Below are 19690 nucleotides of genomic sequence, written 5' to 3' on the forward strand. Positions count from 1 at the left end.
TTCCCCCCCCCGCAGGTTTTTTCCCCCGACCAAAACTATTTGCTGAATATGACCCACATTCAGAAAGACATTCAGAGCCCTGAGGAACGCATTTTTTGGTGAAATTTCTAATCCCTGAACAAACATCTGGCCCACCTCTCTTGCGGACATCCTTTGTTCAAACCAACTACAATGGAAAATCGTCTGACGCACCAGTCGGGCCTGGGGGAACAACTAGGAGGCTGCGCCTCCCGAATGTCACACCTCTTTAAATGCACATCACTTTACGCAATCTAAAAATGAACCCGTTGGAAATTAAGCGGATTCCCTGGGAGAAATCACTTTCCCCAGCACTGCAATTTCTTTGATAACTGATGAAGGATTTGTTTTTTAATCAGAATAGACACAGGCACAATGACGTCGGAAGCCATGTATTATTTCTAGGCTATTAAATAGCAACAAAATTTATGAGAGGTGGGTGCGGAGCGGGAGGGAGTGAAACATGCCCACATGTATCATTACCAGAGTCGCTCCCTGATTCAGTAAATCACAAACTCCTCTCTGCTACAAACCTCTATGATCTTTGGTAATCTCCTGCACAAGGAATAGATCGTGTGGTAACCAAATTCTCTTCTAATTCTCAATTTATGCAAAGCAAGGCTTAAAATTTTTCTTGAGAACTCTATGCAAGGTCAGTCATGCACTTATGGAGACAATCATTCAGGCAGGGGAGACCCAATTAAGCTTTCCCATTAAAGTATCAGAAACATTTTGCCTGTCTATTCCTGAAGATTTTCATAAGATCACACATGGACACAAGAATTCTGCTCCAAAATGTCCGACGAAAAAGGTGACTTACTTAGCCTTCTGCAAGTAGCAGGAAACAGAAATGAAATTAAATGAAAAACAAACATGAAAATGTTACAGGAACAGCAAACACAACTGGTATTTGAAGCAACTGCAGACAAAAGGGCTGGAGTCTCTGGCCTGCCCCAGCTGCTTTGGGCACTGGGGCAGAGTTAAGGTTATGTGTGAAACCTTAACTTTGATTTTTCCTGACGTTCGAGTATTAAAGCCCTGATCTTACAATGTGCTTTGCAAGGACAGACCCCCCTGCAACCCCACTGAACTCCAATTACTTCAATGAGGTCCTGCATGGAGCTTATAGTACAGTCATGACCCAATTTTGCAGGCTTAATATTCTCAGTGAAGCTTTCTATATACAATACATATATTATACCCCAACAGTTCAACCACAGGCTGTTGGGCTTCACGCAGGAACCATCAAGGTGAAATTTTCTGGCCCGCATTATGCGGGAAGCCAGTTTAGATGATCATAGTGGCCTCCTTCTGGCCTTAATATTTTTTAAACTATCCACACATTAGAAATGAGTGTAAACACAGTACTACTCTAGTCTATACAGGTTTTTATATCATGCTTATCACTGCAGTATCTGAGCACCTTCCGGTAGTGCATGAAGTAATGTGAGTAGCATCTGTCATGGGTTTGCTCTCTCATCCTTTCACAGTGGGGCGTGGGAAGCTTGTGCAGGAGATAATCTTGTTTTGGTAGCATGTTTTTCACACAGGCACCCGCACACTGCATTGTATCTATGCTACAGAAGGGTGGTTAAAGAAATGCACCTTGCACTTGAAGCAAATGGTGGGAAGGTGTGTGATGGCCCTTAGTCCATGGGGACGTTCATTCCAGTGTCTCACACCAGCACCAGTGAATACTCTGTCTTGTGCACAGACCTGAGCTATATACTTATCATGGAGAGCTCCCTTGTGCCAGAGAAGCAAGACTGTCAACCATGGTTTTCATCCCGGCGCTTTAAGTTCTTTTAAATATCTTGGGCCCAGACCATGGAGCACCTTGACGATAAGAACCGAGACCCTGAACTTGAAATTCTGTGGGAATCCAGTGTAGAAAACAGAGGGCAAGTCTGATGTGGTCTCAGTAGTCCATGTTGCTGAGGAGACATGTTCTAGCACTCTGCAGTAGCTGGAGTTTCCTAACGGCTGAAGCTTCATGCCCATATATATTGCAGTAGATGCATATTTAATACATCCTGCATAAGAAGCTTTTTCTCCACATCACACACCTCCACACACATCTTGTTCACATTCAGATCTGCTAAAAGATCATGATTATTTTATTCATTCAATTTCATGGCTCAGCCAGGCCCATATCCTCACACAGTTTGGAAAATAAGATAGCAGTAAGCTATGGTGGGAAAAGCTACAATTAATGCAGATAAATGTATTATTTAAATTAAGAGTGTATGGAAAGTTTGTTCCCCTACCAACTTGAGTTTGGCTCTGTTAAGGAATGCAGAATGTGGCCCTTAGATGGGAGAGGGGGAGTAGGGCCATACACCATGGGGATGTCTGTGGCCAGGCTGCTACCAGCACATACAGGACAGAGTTGGTTAAAATACTGTTAAAAAAAAACAAACAAAAAAAAACCATGAAAAGAGCTATTCAACAAAACAAAAACATTCACAGAAAATTTTCATCATTGCTAGAAACTTCTCCAGTTTTTTTTAAACAACAAAAGTTTGGTTTCACTTTCTGAGAAAACAAACACACCAACATTTTTACTTTTCAAAAAGCCAAAACATTTTCAAAGGAAATTCTGAAGAATAAAAACATTTTCAAAAGTTCCTATGAGAAACAACTGATATTTTTCAATCAGCTTGAATGTTGGGTACAGTCAAATTGATTAATCCCCAAATGCTTGGCTTAAGCAGCAAGTCCATGGACAAGAGTGTTTAAATAACACATACACATGTTATAACACCCCAGCTCTGTTAGGGGTTGATCCTGAGGAGAAAGGGTTAAGTGGGTTCGGCTGACTCATTTGAGGTATGGGTCTCCTTATCTCACTTGGATATAAAGCAAAAATTGCTCTCTGGTGAGAGGGGATTTAGGGTGTGGGCTGAGCAGATGTGAGAGAGGAACTGTATAGGCAGCTAAACCTGGGGGAAAAGTTTGACCCGAACTTTGTCATCATATTGCTAATGAAGCCATACCCCATAAGTGGGGTGAGCATTTGACTCTACACAGTACACAGAGCGCGTGTTGAAGCAAGTTGGGAAAGGCAAATTCTCATACAGAGTGGGACAAACTGCAGGTGCTCAGTATAAGTCTATAGTCCTGAATGCTCCCATTCATGTCTATTCTTCACTAGAAAGTAAAGCAAGAAGCCATAAAAACAGTATCATGTTACCAGGCATGTCCCACGGCCTCAGGTGAGGTTATACCATCCACTTAGATAATGGCCAGTGTGTGTCCACAAATGCATGTGAGCAACTCAACAGCAGCACTTGTATTATTAAGAGTAATCCTGAAAACAATGAACTAGAGCATGCAGCCCAATACGCACGAGCAATCCTACCATGACAACACACTGTTAATTATCACCACCAAGGGATGTTGTTAATTCACCATCACTTAAATCTTTTTCAAGTTTTCAAATCAGGATTGTCTCTCTCTGTGAGGAACGTGCCCTAATTCAACCACAGGTTGTTGGAGGAACTGCTGGACGAAATCCTCGGTCCTGTGTTATGCAGGACGTTAGGCTAGACGACCGTAAGAGTCTCTGCTGGCCCTAAAATCTATTAAACTAATTTTCCAGAGTAGCTCCACAATAATGAACAAGTTCTTGCAAATGGCAGTGGGGATGAAACTGTGAGAAAAGTTATTTCAGCCTCTGAGGGGTAAAAACAAACAACCTGACCAATAATCAAAGAGGCAGCAGGCCTAGCAGACGAGACGTTGGCCTGGGACTCAGGAGACCTTGGTTCTGATCCCTGTTCTGCTTTGTGCTCTTGGGTGAGACCTTTCCCCTCCTTGTCCTCTGTTTCCCACCCACACACCCTTTGTCTGTCTTGTCTATTTCGAGTATAAGCTCCTCGTCTGTCTCTTACTTCTACATCCCCATCCAGCGCCCAGCACAATGGGGATTGTGGCTGGGGCTCTGTGTGCTACTGGCAAACAAATGGTAAATGCCGACTAGAAAATGTCGTTTCAATTCACACTCTGCATCCTCCGTGCAGAGACTCACACCCACGTTCTACTGAATCTGTCAGCTTCTGATCAGCTCATTCCCCTCCTCCCCCCACCCCCCAACACCTGACTAATTGGACTGTACAAGACCTTTCTTTATTTGAACATTGCACTGAGCTTCCTATTATCAAAACCCACAGCTCAAAGACAGAGAAGATTATTCTCTAACAGCTCCATTGCCATGCGGCATGACAAGGCAGCAGAGATCGGCTCAGGATTCCAACCCTTACGGATGGGAAGAAAAGAAAGGCCACTTGTTATTTACACTGCCTCCCTGGCTGACTTCTGCCATCACTGCTGTAAGCTACTGTGCGAGCAGACACACTCACTGCACATGCAAAAACACACCGACGCGCACTCCTGCGCCAATCCAAATGGGGCCCTCACAAAGGATTATTTGTCTGGCAGTAGGGCCTCAAGGCACCAATTGAGGTCTGGGGCCCCACCGTGCTAGGTGCTGTCTAGACACAGCAAGAGAGTATCCCTGCTCCGAGCAGACAGAGGGTGGGAGGCACAGGCAAGGGAAGTGTTTTGCCTGAGGTCACAGAGCAGGGTGTGGTGGCAGCCCTTGTCTTAAGAGCGCTGATCTCCTGAGTTTTAGGCCAGTGCACTAGGCTGCGTCCCCAACATTTATTTTGGCCACATTTAGGACACTTGAGAACCCTGGACTTCGACAGGGGTTTCTTCATCTTGCTCACTTTCCCGCTTCTGCACACGCATGAACCCGGTGTACATACGCGTAAATACTCCTACTCCATCCCATCAGCCCCACTAATTTCAATGGCAAGTCAACTTAAAGCGACAGCTGCTGCCTAATGTTTTGCTGGGGTCCCTGAGTTACCGTGCTGCACAGTGGTGCGAGGGGAAATTCTGCTGGCGGAGGATCTGCTTATGTCTATTAATTGAACGCGACATAAAACAATTACTGAAGATCCAATAGCACCTAGCCTTAGGCAAGGTGTGGTCTTTGTATCACGGCCAGATTCCAGCCCGGGTTCTTACCTAGCGGAAATTCCCCTTGCAGGTTCAGCTGCAGGGAAGATTCTTCCCACCTCACTTTTTGCGCTGCTGTTAATGCACAGTAATGCTGCGCGAAGCAGAGGTGGCTGCATTTCAGTGTTGGGGAAGTGAATCGTATTCTTTGAAAATCACTTGGGACTGTTCAGGTTTCATTTCTGGAGAACTGCGGGTTACTGAAAGTGCCTGAGGGGAGTTGCACCTGCCATTTTGCAGGTGAAAACGAGAGCATATTTACCAGTAACTGCTGCTGTCGTTTATCTTTTTGCATCAATATGGGAACTGACTGAATGTTCACACTGAACAGAACCTCCCAGGGATACAAGGAATGCTCCCTTTCTAGATCCTGTATTACAAACTGAAGGCCAGGTGCATTACAGTCTCTCTGAAGCACTGCTACCTAGAGTATATTTGCTCTTCAGCAGGATTCAACTTTTCACATGAATACCTAAAGTGAGCTGTAGCCCACGAAAGCTTATGCTCTAATAAATTCGTTAGTCTCTAAGGTGCCACACGTACTCCTCTTCTTTTTACTAACAGACACGCGTTCTCCACTGTGGTTGACTAGATCAGGCAGAGGAAGGGGAGAACCTCAATGGGTTTGTGGCATTATGAACTTTGCAAAGAACTTTTGGGGAATTCACAAAGATATAATCTCATCCATGAACCATTTTTTCTTGTCCTTAAAAATTCTAAGAGCTCATCAAATTTAAAATGACAACCAAAGAGGGGCTGCCTAGCTCATGGGTTCTCAATTCAGGGGTTGCAACCCACCAGAGAGGGCAGCAAACTGGCATCAGGGGTTTCCCCCACCTTGCCCTTTCCATAATGTGAAATGGGAAGATGTTCCAGCCTGGTCCTGGCTAGATGGCAGGGGAGGGGTGGGAGTGGTCATGGCAGGGGAAAGGTTGGGAACCAGGGGCTTAGGTAACAGGAGCACTGTGCTATGTGCTAAAGGCAGAAGAAGGCCCCGAATGCCAGGTTGACAAGAGTGGGTATCCTCTCTATGGAATACAGTTAGAATTTCCCTCTCCCCACTTTTTTCCATTAGTCACATTCCCTCTGGGTGTTTTCACCTAATTTCTTACCCTCTGCTCCCGTTTCACCCACTGTTCCCAGTGGATTTTCTATTGCTTGCCTTCTTGCTTTGTAGTCTCTCCAAAGCGGCACAAAAACCTTCCAACACTTGACCTCCCAACCCCACAATGATAAAGCGTTCAGCAAAAGGAGTTTGCCATCCCAGGTGGGCCTTACCCTGATGTGCCGGTGTCTGAGAGACTCCCCTGTGTCTCATTAGCACCTTCTCCTGCTATGCATTGGCTTGAAATAAAATTTAAAAAATAAAATAAAAGTGTAACAAGCTGTTCCATTGCTCTCCTTCGTGCAGCACTTGGGGACACCCCTCTCCCTTTGGCAGGGGAAGGAGATTCAGCGTCTAGTTTAAACAAAAGGAAGGACTCTGGAACATAATGAGAGTTTTAAGAACAGGTTAGACAGACACCTGTCAGGGACGGTCTGGATAATACTTAGTCCTGCCATGGGTGCAGGGGACCGGACTAGATGACCTCTCGAGGTCCCTTCCAGTCCTATGATTCCATAGCGGGGCATTTTTTCAGTGTAGTTTGGTGAGCCAATGGCACTGTAGGTGCTTAAACAAGCGTGGCTTTGCACTGCAGTGTAATTAACACCCCCGGAACAAAGCAAAAAGACCCACAGAGCGCTAATGAGGACACTTCCCCCACCCCCTAGTGAATTACTGGAGCTGTAATTTTGATCTCCTTGTAACAAGTCTCTACATGGCCAGATCAAAGACTTCTTGCATTGCCTTATTCCCATAGCAGCTGAGGAGGGGCTTGGCCATTATTTCGCAGTGATGAGTGACACACACAGTTCCTGTCCTTGAATTTGGCTGTGAACCCCCATCCTGTTGTCTGTTCCACAGCCAAACGCCCCCCCATCCTTTCATTCCAGTAGGCAGAGATGGCCAGAAGGCTCATCTGACATATGAGCTGCGTTGTGAAAGAGCTTCAAAATCGATCTCACTAATCGGAGAGGTGTTGGATTCCCCCCCCCCAACCCGTGAGACAAATCATTGCAAATTACATCTGCCTTTTAATCTTCTTTAAATGCCAGAGAAGAAGCTGTAATGAGCTGACAAGCCCGGATGGTTGCCTTCAATTGGAAATAAGGCACTGTTCTTGTTTGAAGCACACTCCTTCACATCACCAAGTCCTTGCTCATGTACAAACAAGGACCCTTCTTCCCCATGGAGCTTATAAAGTACAAAAAAAAAAGGCAGGCACAGGTAAACAGACTCATCAGGGGCGTGTCTCCACTGTATCTGGAAGAGAGCCTCCCAGTGACCTTTGAGCCAAATTTGCTTTGAGTTTTGAGAGGGCCTTGTCTAAACCTGAACCTCCAGGCTACAAACCCTATATGGACCGAAGCCCACAAACCAAACAATTTGTCCAGAGCCTCACAAACCTAAGCCACCTGCTTCCTCACAGCTCTTCTCCACTTTCTGACCCATTTAAACAGGCATTGACAAGTCTAGCGAACGTCCCCTCCAGACAGCAGCTGGGAGCCCTGCCAACCTATCTCTGATCACAGAGTTCAGGGGAAGGGGAAACATCCTCTGAGCTGAGCAGAGAAAAAACACACACTTTCCGCGCTCCCTCTCCCACAGCTGAAGCCAGCCTCAGCTGTAATAATACACATCTGCCCATGGGAGCCAAGGCCCAAAACACATGCTCCCCCTACGGTGGGCTAGTGAGTGAGACAGGGGCATGGATAAATGGAAAGGGCAACATACATTGAAAACAGACAGGCATGGGCCCCACAGGGTATTTTTAACTCTTTGGTCAACAGCCCTTAGGGTCTGATCCACCCAGGTGCCAAACAAGCCCTGAAGGTGGCCAGCAGCTTGCAGGATTGAACGTTTCCTAGAAAGGACCTGACCGCATCCAACCCCTCCCACCCTAGCAGGTATCTGTGCTGGAACCAAACAGTTGGAGGGATAGACAGCACCAGGCATTTACATAATATGTGATGAGCAAGGGATGGACAGACAGGGAACTACATTTTGACCTAGCCTACGGAGAAAAGGGCTACAGGGCTTTTTATCCAAATGGTAAGAAATCAGCTGCTCTGGTAGAGAACAAGGTGACACTAAGGGATTTTGGCCAAGTTTCCCTTTGAGATTTTGGATGTGAACCTCAATCTCAAAGCAATACTTGGAAGGCACAATCCACAGGGGCTGAAGCTGGCCAAATCAGGCAGAGGAGCCCCAGGCAGAGAGGTTCTGCTGAGTTTCACACAGCTCTGGCTAAAGCACTAGAACTGCACTCTGCATCAGATCAGGGCCAGTGGGACCCAGGTCCAGTCAGACCTCAAATGAGGGGCCCGCCAGGTTAACAGTAGAGAGCGGGCAGCAAGCAATGAAGAGACATTCCAGTGAGTTGCCAAACTCCACATGCGCCTTCTGTTTCTTTGGAGGAGTGGAGCGAGAAGAGAAGCAGAGCAGGCAAGTGGGGGTAAAGGAAGCCAAGAGGTCTGTCTCTTAATACTTCCTTCTTATCGAGTTCAGACTGGCATATTTAATGCAGTCGTTTGTAAAGAGATTGGGAGTGAGGGAGACAATAAACCAGCTTTAAACACACGTCGCCTTTTAACATTCTTCAAGTAACAACCTTTTGACCCAACATTGTTAGAACGTTCCCCCCTTTCCAGTGGTTTCCCAAAGGAATCTACAGTCAGTACCATGTGAAGATGGCTCTCTGCTCCACCCGCCATTTGAGGGACTTTCATTTATTCTCTGAGCCACTGACAAGTTGGGTGGTTAAATAAACAGAAAGACACCTGCTGCCGACACACTATTTATGCCCTTTTGGTCTTGTGTTTGGAGGCACTTGCAGATACTTTGGTAGATGGAGCTGTGAGTTAAACCTACACAGGCTCAAGAGATGTCAGAACAAAATATTCCAGAAGCAGGACAATTTTACGCTTGATGAGCCAAACACTTAACCCTTCCTTAAGCCTGGATATGCCAAACATTGCTTCTCTGGCAAGGAATTAAAAACTAAGCTTACTTAGTGTGTAGAGTAGAGACCAGGGGATGGAATTCTACAGTTGACACACTTACCTTATATGTGCAAATGTTTCAAAACCATAATCTGTGGGCATGCATGATATGCACGCACACAGCAATGTAAAAACATGGCTTCCTTACTACATATCTAAGGCTTTATTCAAACCCAGCTGAAGACCATGGAAAGATCCCCATTGACTTCAACGAGCTTTGGATCGGACCCTTAGTGGTCAGGTGGGATTTTACAGCTGGCAGTTACGGTGCCCATCACGGCCACACAGAACTTCATGCACTGGGGAGCGACTCCTTCACACAACGGGCAGGGCTGTGCAGATACAGGTTTACAAGTCTTGGGCTGAGTCCAGAAGCAGCATCAGTATCAAGCCTGATGAGATGCGTCAGTTATGCCACTGAGGTGTTGGAGGCAGGTAAGGAGTTCAGGGGAAATCTAAGACAGCCCTGAAGGCAGTGTCCCAAGACAAACCAAGAGCAGAGAGTTGCAACAGGCTACCTAAACAGAATATGGTGCATAAACACCCATGGCCCCAGCTAAACGCCAGCGACAGACCTGGTGCAGTTAGTGCCAGCAGATTTTTCTGTATATGTATAAAGAAAGTGCTAGAAACACAGGGGGCAAAATAATGAGAAAAGTTAATTTTAAAAAAAAAAGTGGGGGGGGGGGAGAGACACGTTTTTGTCAAAAACGGAAATCTGGAAATCTCTGACCAGCTCTAAATTGCCCTTCGTCTCCACTGCAATGTAAATAATAAGCAGATGCAAAGCTGGGACCCATCTTCTATCAACACTGGAGCCATTTGTGGAAATTCCGCAATAGGATTTCCCCCCACCCCCTTTGCTTCACTGGAGGGTGCTTGGGCTAACAGGAAAGGACAGGAGCTCCGGGCTTGCTAATATGCTTCCCTGTCCTTTATCACAGGGGTTCTCAATCTTTTGCTTTCTGAGCCCTCCTCCCGCCCTCCCCGCACCATGCTATAAAAACTCCACAGCCTACCTGTGCCACAACAACTGGTTTGCTGCATGTAAAAGCCAGGGTCGGCGTTAAGGGGGTAGCAAGCAGGACAATTGCCTGGGGCCCCACGCCCCAGGGGGCCCCACAAAGCTAAATTGCTCAGGCTTTGGCTTCAGCCCCAGGTGGCGGGGCTCAGGGCTTCGACTTTCTGCCCTGGGCCCCAGTGAACCTAATGCCGGCCCTGCTCATTGGACCCTCTGAAACTGGCTCACGGCCCCACAGGGGCCTTGGACCCCTGGTTGAGAATGGCTGCTTTATTGAACGCGCCATCGTTTTTAAAGGCACAGGAACCCATCAGCTCCATCAGGGCCCCAGAAAGAAAAGAATGATGCCGTAGATGGATAAAAGGGCCGTGGGGCTTACCGTCTTCATGGCCTTCCCTGTTCCTCCGCCGGTGTCTCTCTCGCCTGTGGCTAACAACCGACTCCGTTCCTGTTTCGTTGTCCAGTCCATCTCGACTGCTGGCAGCATTCGGGCTGAGAGAGACAAGAGGGCAGAAGACAGTCAGGGGTCACACACCGCCTCACTAAAAACAAACCTGCCAATGCACTTAGTGTCCAGGAAGGGCGCTGGCTTCACGGCCCCAGAGAATGAACACAGAGGACAGGTACAACACAGAGAGCAGCAGAGCAAGCTTCCCACAGACTGCTCCGCGAGGGCATCCCCAGTGCTGAGCTAGAGGAGGAGGGGATAGATTGGTCTCCCTGCCTTGGGAATGCCCAGAAAGCATCATCCTCCCATTGAACAAAGCAGTCTCAGACCCTCTAGTTTAGATTGTGGTCCCAACGTCCTAACCACCTTGATGGTGGGACGAGCGAGGGGATTGTTTCCACGTGAATCTTAGCAGATCCGTGGCACGCTTTGGAGAGGCCAGCGGGAAGGCAGCTTTGACTGGTTACACATTCACACAGCAGCTGGAGACTCCAGTCCACATTTGAACAGCACCAGGACCATCAGGGAGGCAGCACAAACGCGCCTCGGGCCTGCCTAACTCAGATGAGAAAACAGTGCAGGGACTCTTGAAGAAAGGGACATTCGTTCTCACCTCTGAACACACAACTGCCTTTCTCCCAATGCCCCTCAATATTCTCCGCAGCTCAAGGATCCCAGAGACAATCACAAGTACGTCTGAGCGACTCCAGTAATGCTGACAATCCAGCGGTGTGTTTCTCTGGAGAAGTGGCTATCAGGAGGTCATTCTGAAAGGAGCACTAGACACTCGCTGGCCTTCTCTGGTATCCCTAGGGTAGCCATGAGTCTCATGAGCCATGTTGCTCACCATCCTGAGGGCTCAGTCACACAGTGCATGGGTCCTCAACCTTTACGGCAACGCCCCGTTTGGAGTTAGCAGCTTGCTGGGAGCCAAGGGCATAAACCACAACTGAGCACAGCCCCCTTTATGGCAGCCCTGCAGCCTAGGAAGACCCCAAATCCCAGAATTCATTGCTGAGATACAAAGGAATGGAGGAAGCAGCCTAGAGCATGCTGGGACTTGCAGTCACTCCGGGCTACACTGCCACATTAGAGAGGAGGCTGGTTGCCTGACAACACTGTGTCCTCCTCCAATCCTTACGGTACCTCAGGGACCCCCACTGGAATTCAGCAGTGCAGATTCCCTCCAAAGTACTGGCCCCAGCCACTGCACTGATTCACGTTCTATTCCTCGCAGCCAATTTACCCTAGACCCTCCTCCTTCCACCACCAGTCCATAGCCTGACCTCCCCTACCATGTCCTGCCTTTTCCCCGCTGGATCGGGGCACGAGGGAGAGAGCGGGGGAGTCAGGTTTTGTTGGGTGAACAACATCAAGGGGCAAGAGCGGAAAAGGGGCCAGTTGGGATTTAACCAAGCCAAAGCCCTGCCCTCCCCATATCTCTCGGCGGCTGAAAGCCCGCCGCTTCCCTCTTCTGCAACAGTGCCCCTAGAAGCCACCTGTCCACTCCAGCAATATGCCAGTGCCCAGATTGTCAGTGGAAATGTTGGTGTGTAAGTCAGGGAAGAATTCGGTCTCTAAGACTTAAGGCCACATTGTGAATCTATTAAAAACGAGAGCAATACTGGCTCCCTACTCCCAGCCTTCAGGGGGCTGCTCCTCAATACAGCTAAGCAAGGTTGCCCATGACCCCTGGTTTAAATAACTGAGCCAAACTGCAGCCTTTGCTAGCCCATCACTGGGGCTGTAATACAGAGCACTGTGCATGTAACCCCGTTTACGAGCAACCGTCTGTTTCAAGACCACTGCTGAGGAAATGCCAAAGTGAAGCTGGCCGGGGCAGAGGGAGATGAGCTCCCCCCGGCCCCCCAACAGCAGTAGCTTGACTGTATACATCTCCCTTCAGGCTCAATATGTTTTATGGGGCTCTGTCATTCTTATGTTTCATAAACGGCACTGGAGTACTCATGTGGAAGGCAGTAGGAAAAGCCTCCCAGAGGCCACAGCTCATTGTAATGGACTGATTTGGGGAAATTGACCTGTAGCTCCTGAAAACACCGACAGAATAGGATCTGACGTAGCAATGTGCCGCTGTGCATCTAGGGGCTGGAATGGCTTCCCTGAGAAAGGGTCACTGCTCGCAGTCACCTCAGGTACCCACCCCACAAACAAGCAGCCCCGGCTTGCGGGCACACCATGCAGCGGAGAGTTACATTTCATGTGTGTCTAAGTAGTTGCTTTGATGGCCATCATCACACTAGTATCCCAGCTCCACACAGTCATCAACAGATTTATTCTCGCAGCACCCCAGGAGGTAAGAAAGTGCCGTATCTTCCCCCTCTTATAGATGGGGAAGTGAGGCAGAGTCTAAAGGTAGGTCTACACTTTGACCTGGACTGCCATTCCACCCGACTACCAGACCACTGTACATTCCAGCTGAGAAGACATACCCGCACTAGCTAAAACTCCAGTTTGAGGAGACAAATTACCTCTAGCTCGAAGTGTAGATGTACCCCCAGAGACTTGCCCAGGTCACACAGGGTGTCTGTGGCATAGCTGGGAATTGAACCCTTCAGAGTCTTGGCTGAGGGTCCCACTGGTAGGTCTCCCCTTGCTTCCCTCAGATTGCTGCATTAGCATTTTGGGGTGCTTTTCACCAAGGATCTCAAATGGAACATCCTTGCTTCACGAATAGATAAAATAAGGCACAAAGTAATTGCTAATTTTGGGGGTCCAATTTTTGACACCCTACAGTAGGGTTTGAATTCCAGCAGTGCTGAACACTGGCTGCTCCCGTTGGCCTCAATAGGAGATGGGGGAGGGGGGTCATCACAGCTGAAAATTGGGCCCTGCTGCAGTATGTCTAAAGTTGAGCATGCAAGAACGCAGGCACCCAAAATCAGAGGCCATATTTTAACACGTGGGCTCAAAAGAGAGCCAGAAATACATCCCAGATCTCTCGAGTACCAGGTCCTTGTCTGAACCACTAGAAAACACCGTTGTTGCCACCAACATGCTGAAAGACAGTCCAGAAACATGAAATATTTGTTTTAGGGACACAAAAAAAAAATCACACTAGTTACATCTCAGCAATACATGCTCCAACACCGACTCACCACTTTGCTCCTATCAGAGACTGAATGGATCTCTCTAGTCTAATAGCAGGTCAAGAGAGGATAAATTGCATACAGAGAATGCAGTAAAACGGATACAGTTAATGACATTATGGAAGTGCTGTATTGATTACATGGATTCAAAAGGCAAAACTGTTATACAACTACTGTAGACCATCAAGGGAGTTGAACAGTGTAATAAGTGTATAGAGGACTTAAAAGAGGGTTAAAAGCCAATCATATAGGCACCTATTTAACAATGATTTTCCCTCTTTTCCTGGGGGTTTCTGTTTTATGTTCCATACCATGGTGAGTTGGGGTGAAACCATTAAATGAAACAGGTTAATCTTACTCAGCCACTCCATAGCAGCTTCCGGCTGAGGCGCTCAGACATTTTGCAAACACTAGTTAAGCCCCATAATCTCCACATGGAATAGGCAAGTATTATCCCCATTTTAGAGATGGAGAAACTGAAGCACAGTGAGGTTAAAGGATTTGTCTGTGACAATCAGGAACAGAACCCAGGGGTCAGGAATCCCTGCCTGTGCTCAAATCACAAGACCGTTTCCCACCCAAATCAAGAGGAAAGGAGGACTGAAATCCACCGGTCTGAGCCCAGTGTTCTCTCCCTGGAATCACAAGGAACTGAACATGGAAGATACGCCCATCCAGCAACAGATGGCTCCTGCTCCATGCTCCAAGGAAGAGGCAAAAACTCCTTTTAGCCCCTACCAATATGCCCCATGGGGAAGGGAATTAGGTCCCCAAATGAAATTTGGCCACCAGTTCAACCTTTACATGCACCAAAGAGGCTCAGAGAAACATCCTAACATTTGGAAACTTACAGGAACAGAAAACTTTGCACTGTTTGAGTTTGCTCCTAACTACCATAGTACACAGAGCTGTGTGGTACAGTGGATAAGGTACCGGATTGGGACTCTGGAGATCTGAGTTCTATCCCAATCCTACCACTACCTCAAGAGAAGAATTTAATCAATCCGTGCCTCTGTTTCTCAGTCTGTGCATGGGAGATAATGTTTACCCAGCTGTGCACAGTGCTTTCAGACCAGGGGATGAAAGATGGTTAATGCTAAATACTAGCAATAATCTACAGAGGTGCCTCTCAGATCTCGGCGGTTACGCCGCAGACCGGGACATACGCTGAGAAAGAGAGACAAAAGCAGTACCAAATCGACCAAAACACCAAGCTTTGTAAAAATAGTGCATAACTTAAAGCTGATCTTTGACTGCCAGAAATCGCTCAAGCAGCATATGCTGCGGAAGGAATCCCCCAGCTTCTCATTAAGGCTGAAGAAACACAGGAGATGCCCTGCCAGTTTCACATGTGTGCATGTCTCTATTGCGAGAATGAGCCGGACACTTCAAACAGAAAGCGCAGGACAAGGGAATTCAAGAGACTCAAGCACGCTGCTCGGCGCTGATGCTAGTTCTCTTCCGCAGGAGCTGTAAAAATTAAAATTCTTTGAGGGGAAAAGGCTAGTGCCTCAGCGGTTCTCTTTCCATGTTGAGAAACCCAGGACAACAATCAAAGGCTGCATCAAATCCTCCTCACTCAAACCCACATGGGGACGACTGAAAGCAAGCCGGAAACCCACAAGATCTCTATGGACTTTCCTCAGGGTAGAAATTCAGAAGGGACCACGCTAGCAGCTTCCAAACCTGAGTAAGTGGGCCCCCAATGCCACTTTGCCGAGGTGTTTTAGTCCTGACCAACAGTTCCTCCTGCTGTTACGGTCCTGCACCCCCCCCCCCCCAGCTGTGCCACCATGCCTCAGTCCTGAGCCACAATCCCCCCTGGGATGCTTTTCTCTTTTGGGTCCGGTTATCACGGGGCGGTGGGGGGGGGGGGGGGGAGGAGAGAAAAGAAAGATTCCTCATGGAAGATATTCCCTTCCTTTGTCCCTAAACAAAGATGGGCATCAGCAGGTTTTCCAGGCCTTCGTCAGTCAACCTCAGCAGCACCATCTAGTGAGTACAGGCAGTTACCATGCATCACCGGTGACCGGACACTCAAAGGCTGCCCGAGAAATCTCTACCTTGGAAGTGCAACGCTGCTGGTTTCCTCTCTCGCTGCTGGGAGGTCGGGTTTGCTTGCCAACATGAAAGGAGCACACTGTGGATGTGTGAGGGCAGGGATACTGGGCCAGGCCCTCCACCGGGGTAAATCAGCATTGCTCCATTGATGTGCCTGGAGCAATGCCAATCTACACCCTCTGAGTAAGCGATCCCAGCTCCGAGGTGCTCATTTTCTAATCAGATTTGTATAGCCTCCTCTCCCACAGTATCCGAGTGCCTCACAATCTTTAGTGTGTTACTCCTCACAGCCCACCCCGTGAAGCCGGGCAGGGTTACCTTTGTGCGTTTGGTGAAGACAGGCTAGGCCAAAGGGAGAGCGCTCAGCATAATTACTCCACCTCCATGAGAGGCAGAAGAGCGTCTCCCACAGACAGAGCGCTGTCCACACCGCGCTAAGTCGATCTAACTTACGCCACTCAGGGAGGTGGCTTTTTCACACCACTGAGCGACGTAAGTTACGTCGATTTAAGCGGTAGTGTAGACAAGCCCTGAGGCACAGAAAGACTAAGTGACTTGCCCAAGTTCACACAGGAAGTCGGTGGCAGAGCAGGCAATTGAACCCAGCTCTCCTGAGTTGTAGATTAGAGTTCTAACCACTGAACTGTCCACCAGGCAGTTGAACTATGACCACACAAAAGCAACGTGTTATTTCTGCCCTCACTGAGCTGCTCATGATGCCAAGCAACTACATTCAAATATGATGAAAAGCATCAGAAAAAATAACCTTTTTGAATCCAGCCAAAAATAAATCCAAAGGTTGGGAACAGGACAAAAAAAACCCCTACAGCAACGAGGCGGCAGCTGGTGTGTTGTTTATCATTCTGACCAGTATTATCTCATTGTTGTGCTGCCTGCCAACCCGTCTGTCGACTTGAATCCATCTCCTCTCGTCTCATACTTGGATCGTAAGGTCTTTGGGGCACCGACTGTCTTTGTTCTGTGACTGTACAGCACCTCGCACACTGGGGCCCTCATCTACAGTCGGGGCCCCTGGGTGATGCAATTAATAAATACAACCACCACCAGAAAAAGGAGGGAGAAGAGAATCAGTAGACATCTATACTAAAATATACTTAAAATCTACGACTACGAAATAGAAAAAGGAACTGACACAGGTATCGAGGGGAGGGGGAAGCAATTCCTACCCTAAAAAGCCCTCCCCTCACAGAGGCCTGCTGGCCTGGGATGAAAGGGCAATCCCAGGCCAGCAGGCGGAGTACAAGTGCAGAGATCTGTCAATTACAGGCTGCGACTGAACTGAACCACAAACCTCTCATCAGACTCCAGGGGAAGAACTCGGGCTTTAAAACAACTCGTCTACCAACTTCGAGCCAACCCACCACGTTGCGTCCCAGGACCCTGTCCTCAGCAGCTGGCCAATGTTCCTGCATTCTCCCTGTCTGCCGAGGCCAACCCGCACCAGGGCCAGCACTCCCGGCAGCAGGAACAGGCGTGCACAAACGATGGGCCACACACTTGGCAGTCCCCTCTCCTCACGTATACCCACGGCCGCCCACCCCACCAGACCCTCATTAGCCCACTGGCCCAAGAAAGCCAAGCGCTTGCATTTCTTCTCCAGCCCTGATTTCTCCACGCTGCTGTTTGTTCAGCCAGATGGCTAAACGCCTCCATGTGCGGCGACAGCAAGTGTTGTCTCGTCGTCAGAACACAAGCCTGGGAGCCAGGACCTCCCGGCTTCTCTGCCTGACTCACTGTGAGAGACCTTGGGCAAGCCACGTCACCTCGCCGTTTCTCAGTTTGCCCAGCTGCGAAATGGGGATGCATAGATACTAAGGTCAGAAGGGACCATTATGATCATCTAGTCCGACCTCCTGCACGACGCAGGCCACAGAATCTCACCCACCCACTCCTGCGAAAAACCTCTCACTTATGTCTGAGCTATTGAAGTCCTCAAATCGTGGTTTAAAGACTTCAAGGAGCAGAGAATCCTCCAGCAAGTGACCCATGCCCCACGCTACAGAGGGGCGCTGGGAAGCATGACGCCCCATTGACAAAGTTCTGGGAGTTCGACAGATGGCAGCAGGCGCAATGGAAGAGCACAGCTGAATAAAACGGCATCTTTAACACTGGAGGTAAAAACAGGGAGTGCTGCACACGTGACCCTGTGCCACGAGTTTGAGGGGGTGTTTTTAAAGGCACAGTTAAAGCCTTCTAAAACCAGCACATACTTCTATATATAGGTCAGGAAGAAAAGAACTAGTTATGCTAGCAGGTCATGCGACTGCAATTGTACAGGCTACTCGCCCACCAGGAAAGCGAAGCTTGGCCACAAGAGGGCAGCATAACCCTGGCAAGAAACGCAGGCCAGGCGAGTATTCCCCGGGATTTCTTCTCCTCCAGAAGGCAGCTTGGTGCTTAGCCCCCGCCCAGATAACGGGCTCGTCCAGGCAACAGACATCCCAGAAAGCAGGGGTGGGGGAAGGAGGAGGGAACGTGAGAACAGCAGGAAAGGACACTGGGTTTGCCTCTGCACATTGAGCCACTGGCTCACGAGCATTGGGGTTCGGCTCCCCCTCTGCATCCTTACTGGGATCCTGTTAATGTCACCAGTGCGGAGCCAAATGCGAAGGGCAGGGTCAGCAGCAGAACAAATGGAACAGCTGTTAACCCCTCTGCGCCAGGGGCTGCCTGCCGTTCGGGCCTGGCAGCACAAAGCCTGTCAAAGAAGCGAAGTGGCAAGATGTCCTGGCATCAGCATCAATGCACCGAGCACAGGGCATCTGGGTTGCCAGGGACAAGGAGAGGCCAGAGGCACTGAGAGCTCACTTGGCTTCCAAACGAATAAAATGGGCAAACACAAGGGTTTCATGCAGCGGGTGGTTCACTTGATCAGGCTGGATTGGTTAATATAGCAAGAGAAACAGCACTGAATTTTGAGGTAGGTGAACCTGGGACTGACAGCCCTAGAGACTGATGGCTTCTGTTTTTCTGAAGGGAGGCAGAGTGGTCTGGTGGTCAGAGCAAGTGGGGAGAGGGGTCAGAATTCCTGGGTTCTATTTGCACTTCTAGGAGGCAGTGTGGCTCAGTGGTTAGAGCATGGGTCTGGGACTCTGGCACTTTGCTTTCTAGTCCTGATATTGATACTAACTTGACCTTGGGGAAAACGCCACTTAACTTCTCCGTGCATCAGATTTCCCATCGGTTTAACCAGTCGAGCACTTATACGCACATCAGAAGTTAGAATAATTCATGCGGTTGACAAACAGTGGGGGGCCTGAGATCCAAGATTCATATCCAGATTCCAACCACTCCAAAGGACTGGTGCACAGGGTGGCAGTTTTGAGTCTGGGTTTGGGAGTTGGATTCACTGGGTTACAGGAAAAGGAACCAATAGCGAAATGCAAATCCCAAATTCAGGACTGCACTGATCTGGGGTTTCAGTTCAGGCCCCAGCCTAAAACTACAGGGCAGAATCTCAGCTCTCAAGCACAGCTAGCCTTTGAGGGAAAATACTTGCTGTTCCCTGGAACAGATCAGAAGGATCACTGGGTACTTATACACTATGGTCTGGATCTTGCTCTCAGTCCCCACTCAAGTCAATGGGAGTCATTCTAGATTTACACTGGGAGGATCTGGCCCTGTACGTAGAGCCGCAGGTAACTAGGCTGCTATTCCACCAATGTACGTTGCATTCCATACAGTCAGGGTGATAGCGTGGGGAGCATTATTCCTTAAGCAAATTGCTGCTCTTTATTATAACGTTCTGCTGCCTGTGTGTGCTACATAATTATATGGCACACGGTAATAAAAGGTTGTCATCCACATGCCACCCAAAGCATTTGTATTCCTCCCCTTCTCCCCCGCAAGGTGGGTTTCGAAAGGACGAGCAATAAGGTAATTTCT

General features: G+C 48.6%; 1 protein-coding gene across 7 annotated transcripts in view; it reads right to left on the reverse strand.

Moving 5' to 3' along the window:
* The window catches only part of DVL1 (dishevelled segment polarity protein 1), a 207951-nt gene that overhangs the window by 88088 nt on the left and 100173 nt on the right, over positions 1-19690 (reverse strand). For all 7 annotated transcript variants that reach the window (XR_012155594.2, XM_073317080.2, XM_073317074.2 and 4 more), the window contains exon 4: positions 10548-10660. Coding sequence is in view for 6 of the 7 variants with exons in the window: in XM_073317080.2 (XP_073173181.1) it covers positions 10548-10660 (113 nt within the window). In the remaining variant the exon portion in view is untranslated. The remainder of the gene's footprint in view (positions 1-10547; positions 10661-19690) is intronic.

This window comes from Lepidochelys kempii, chromosome 18, assembly GCF_965140285.1.
Source record: "Lepidochelys kempii isolate rLepKem1 chromosome 18, rLepKem1.hap1, whole genome shotgun sequence".
NCBI lineage: Eukaryota > Metazoa > Chordata > Testudines > Cheloniidae > Lepidochelys > Lepidochelys kempii.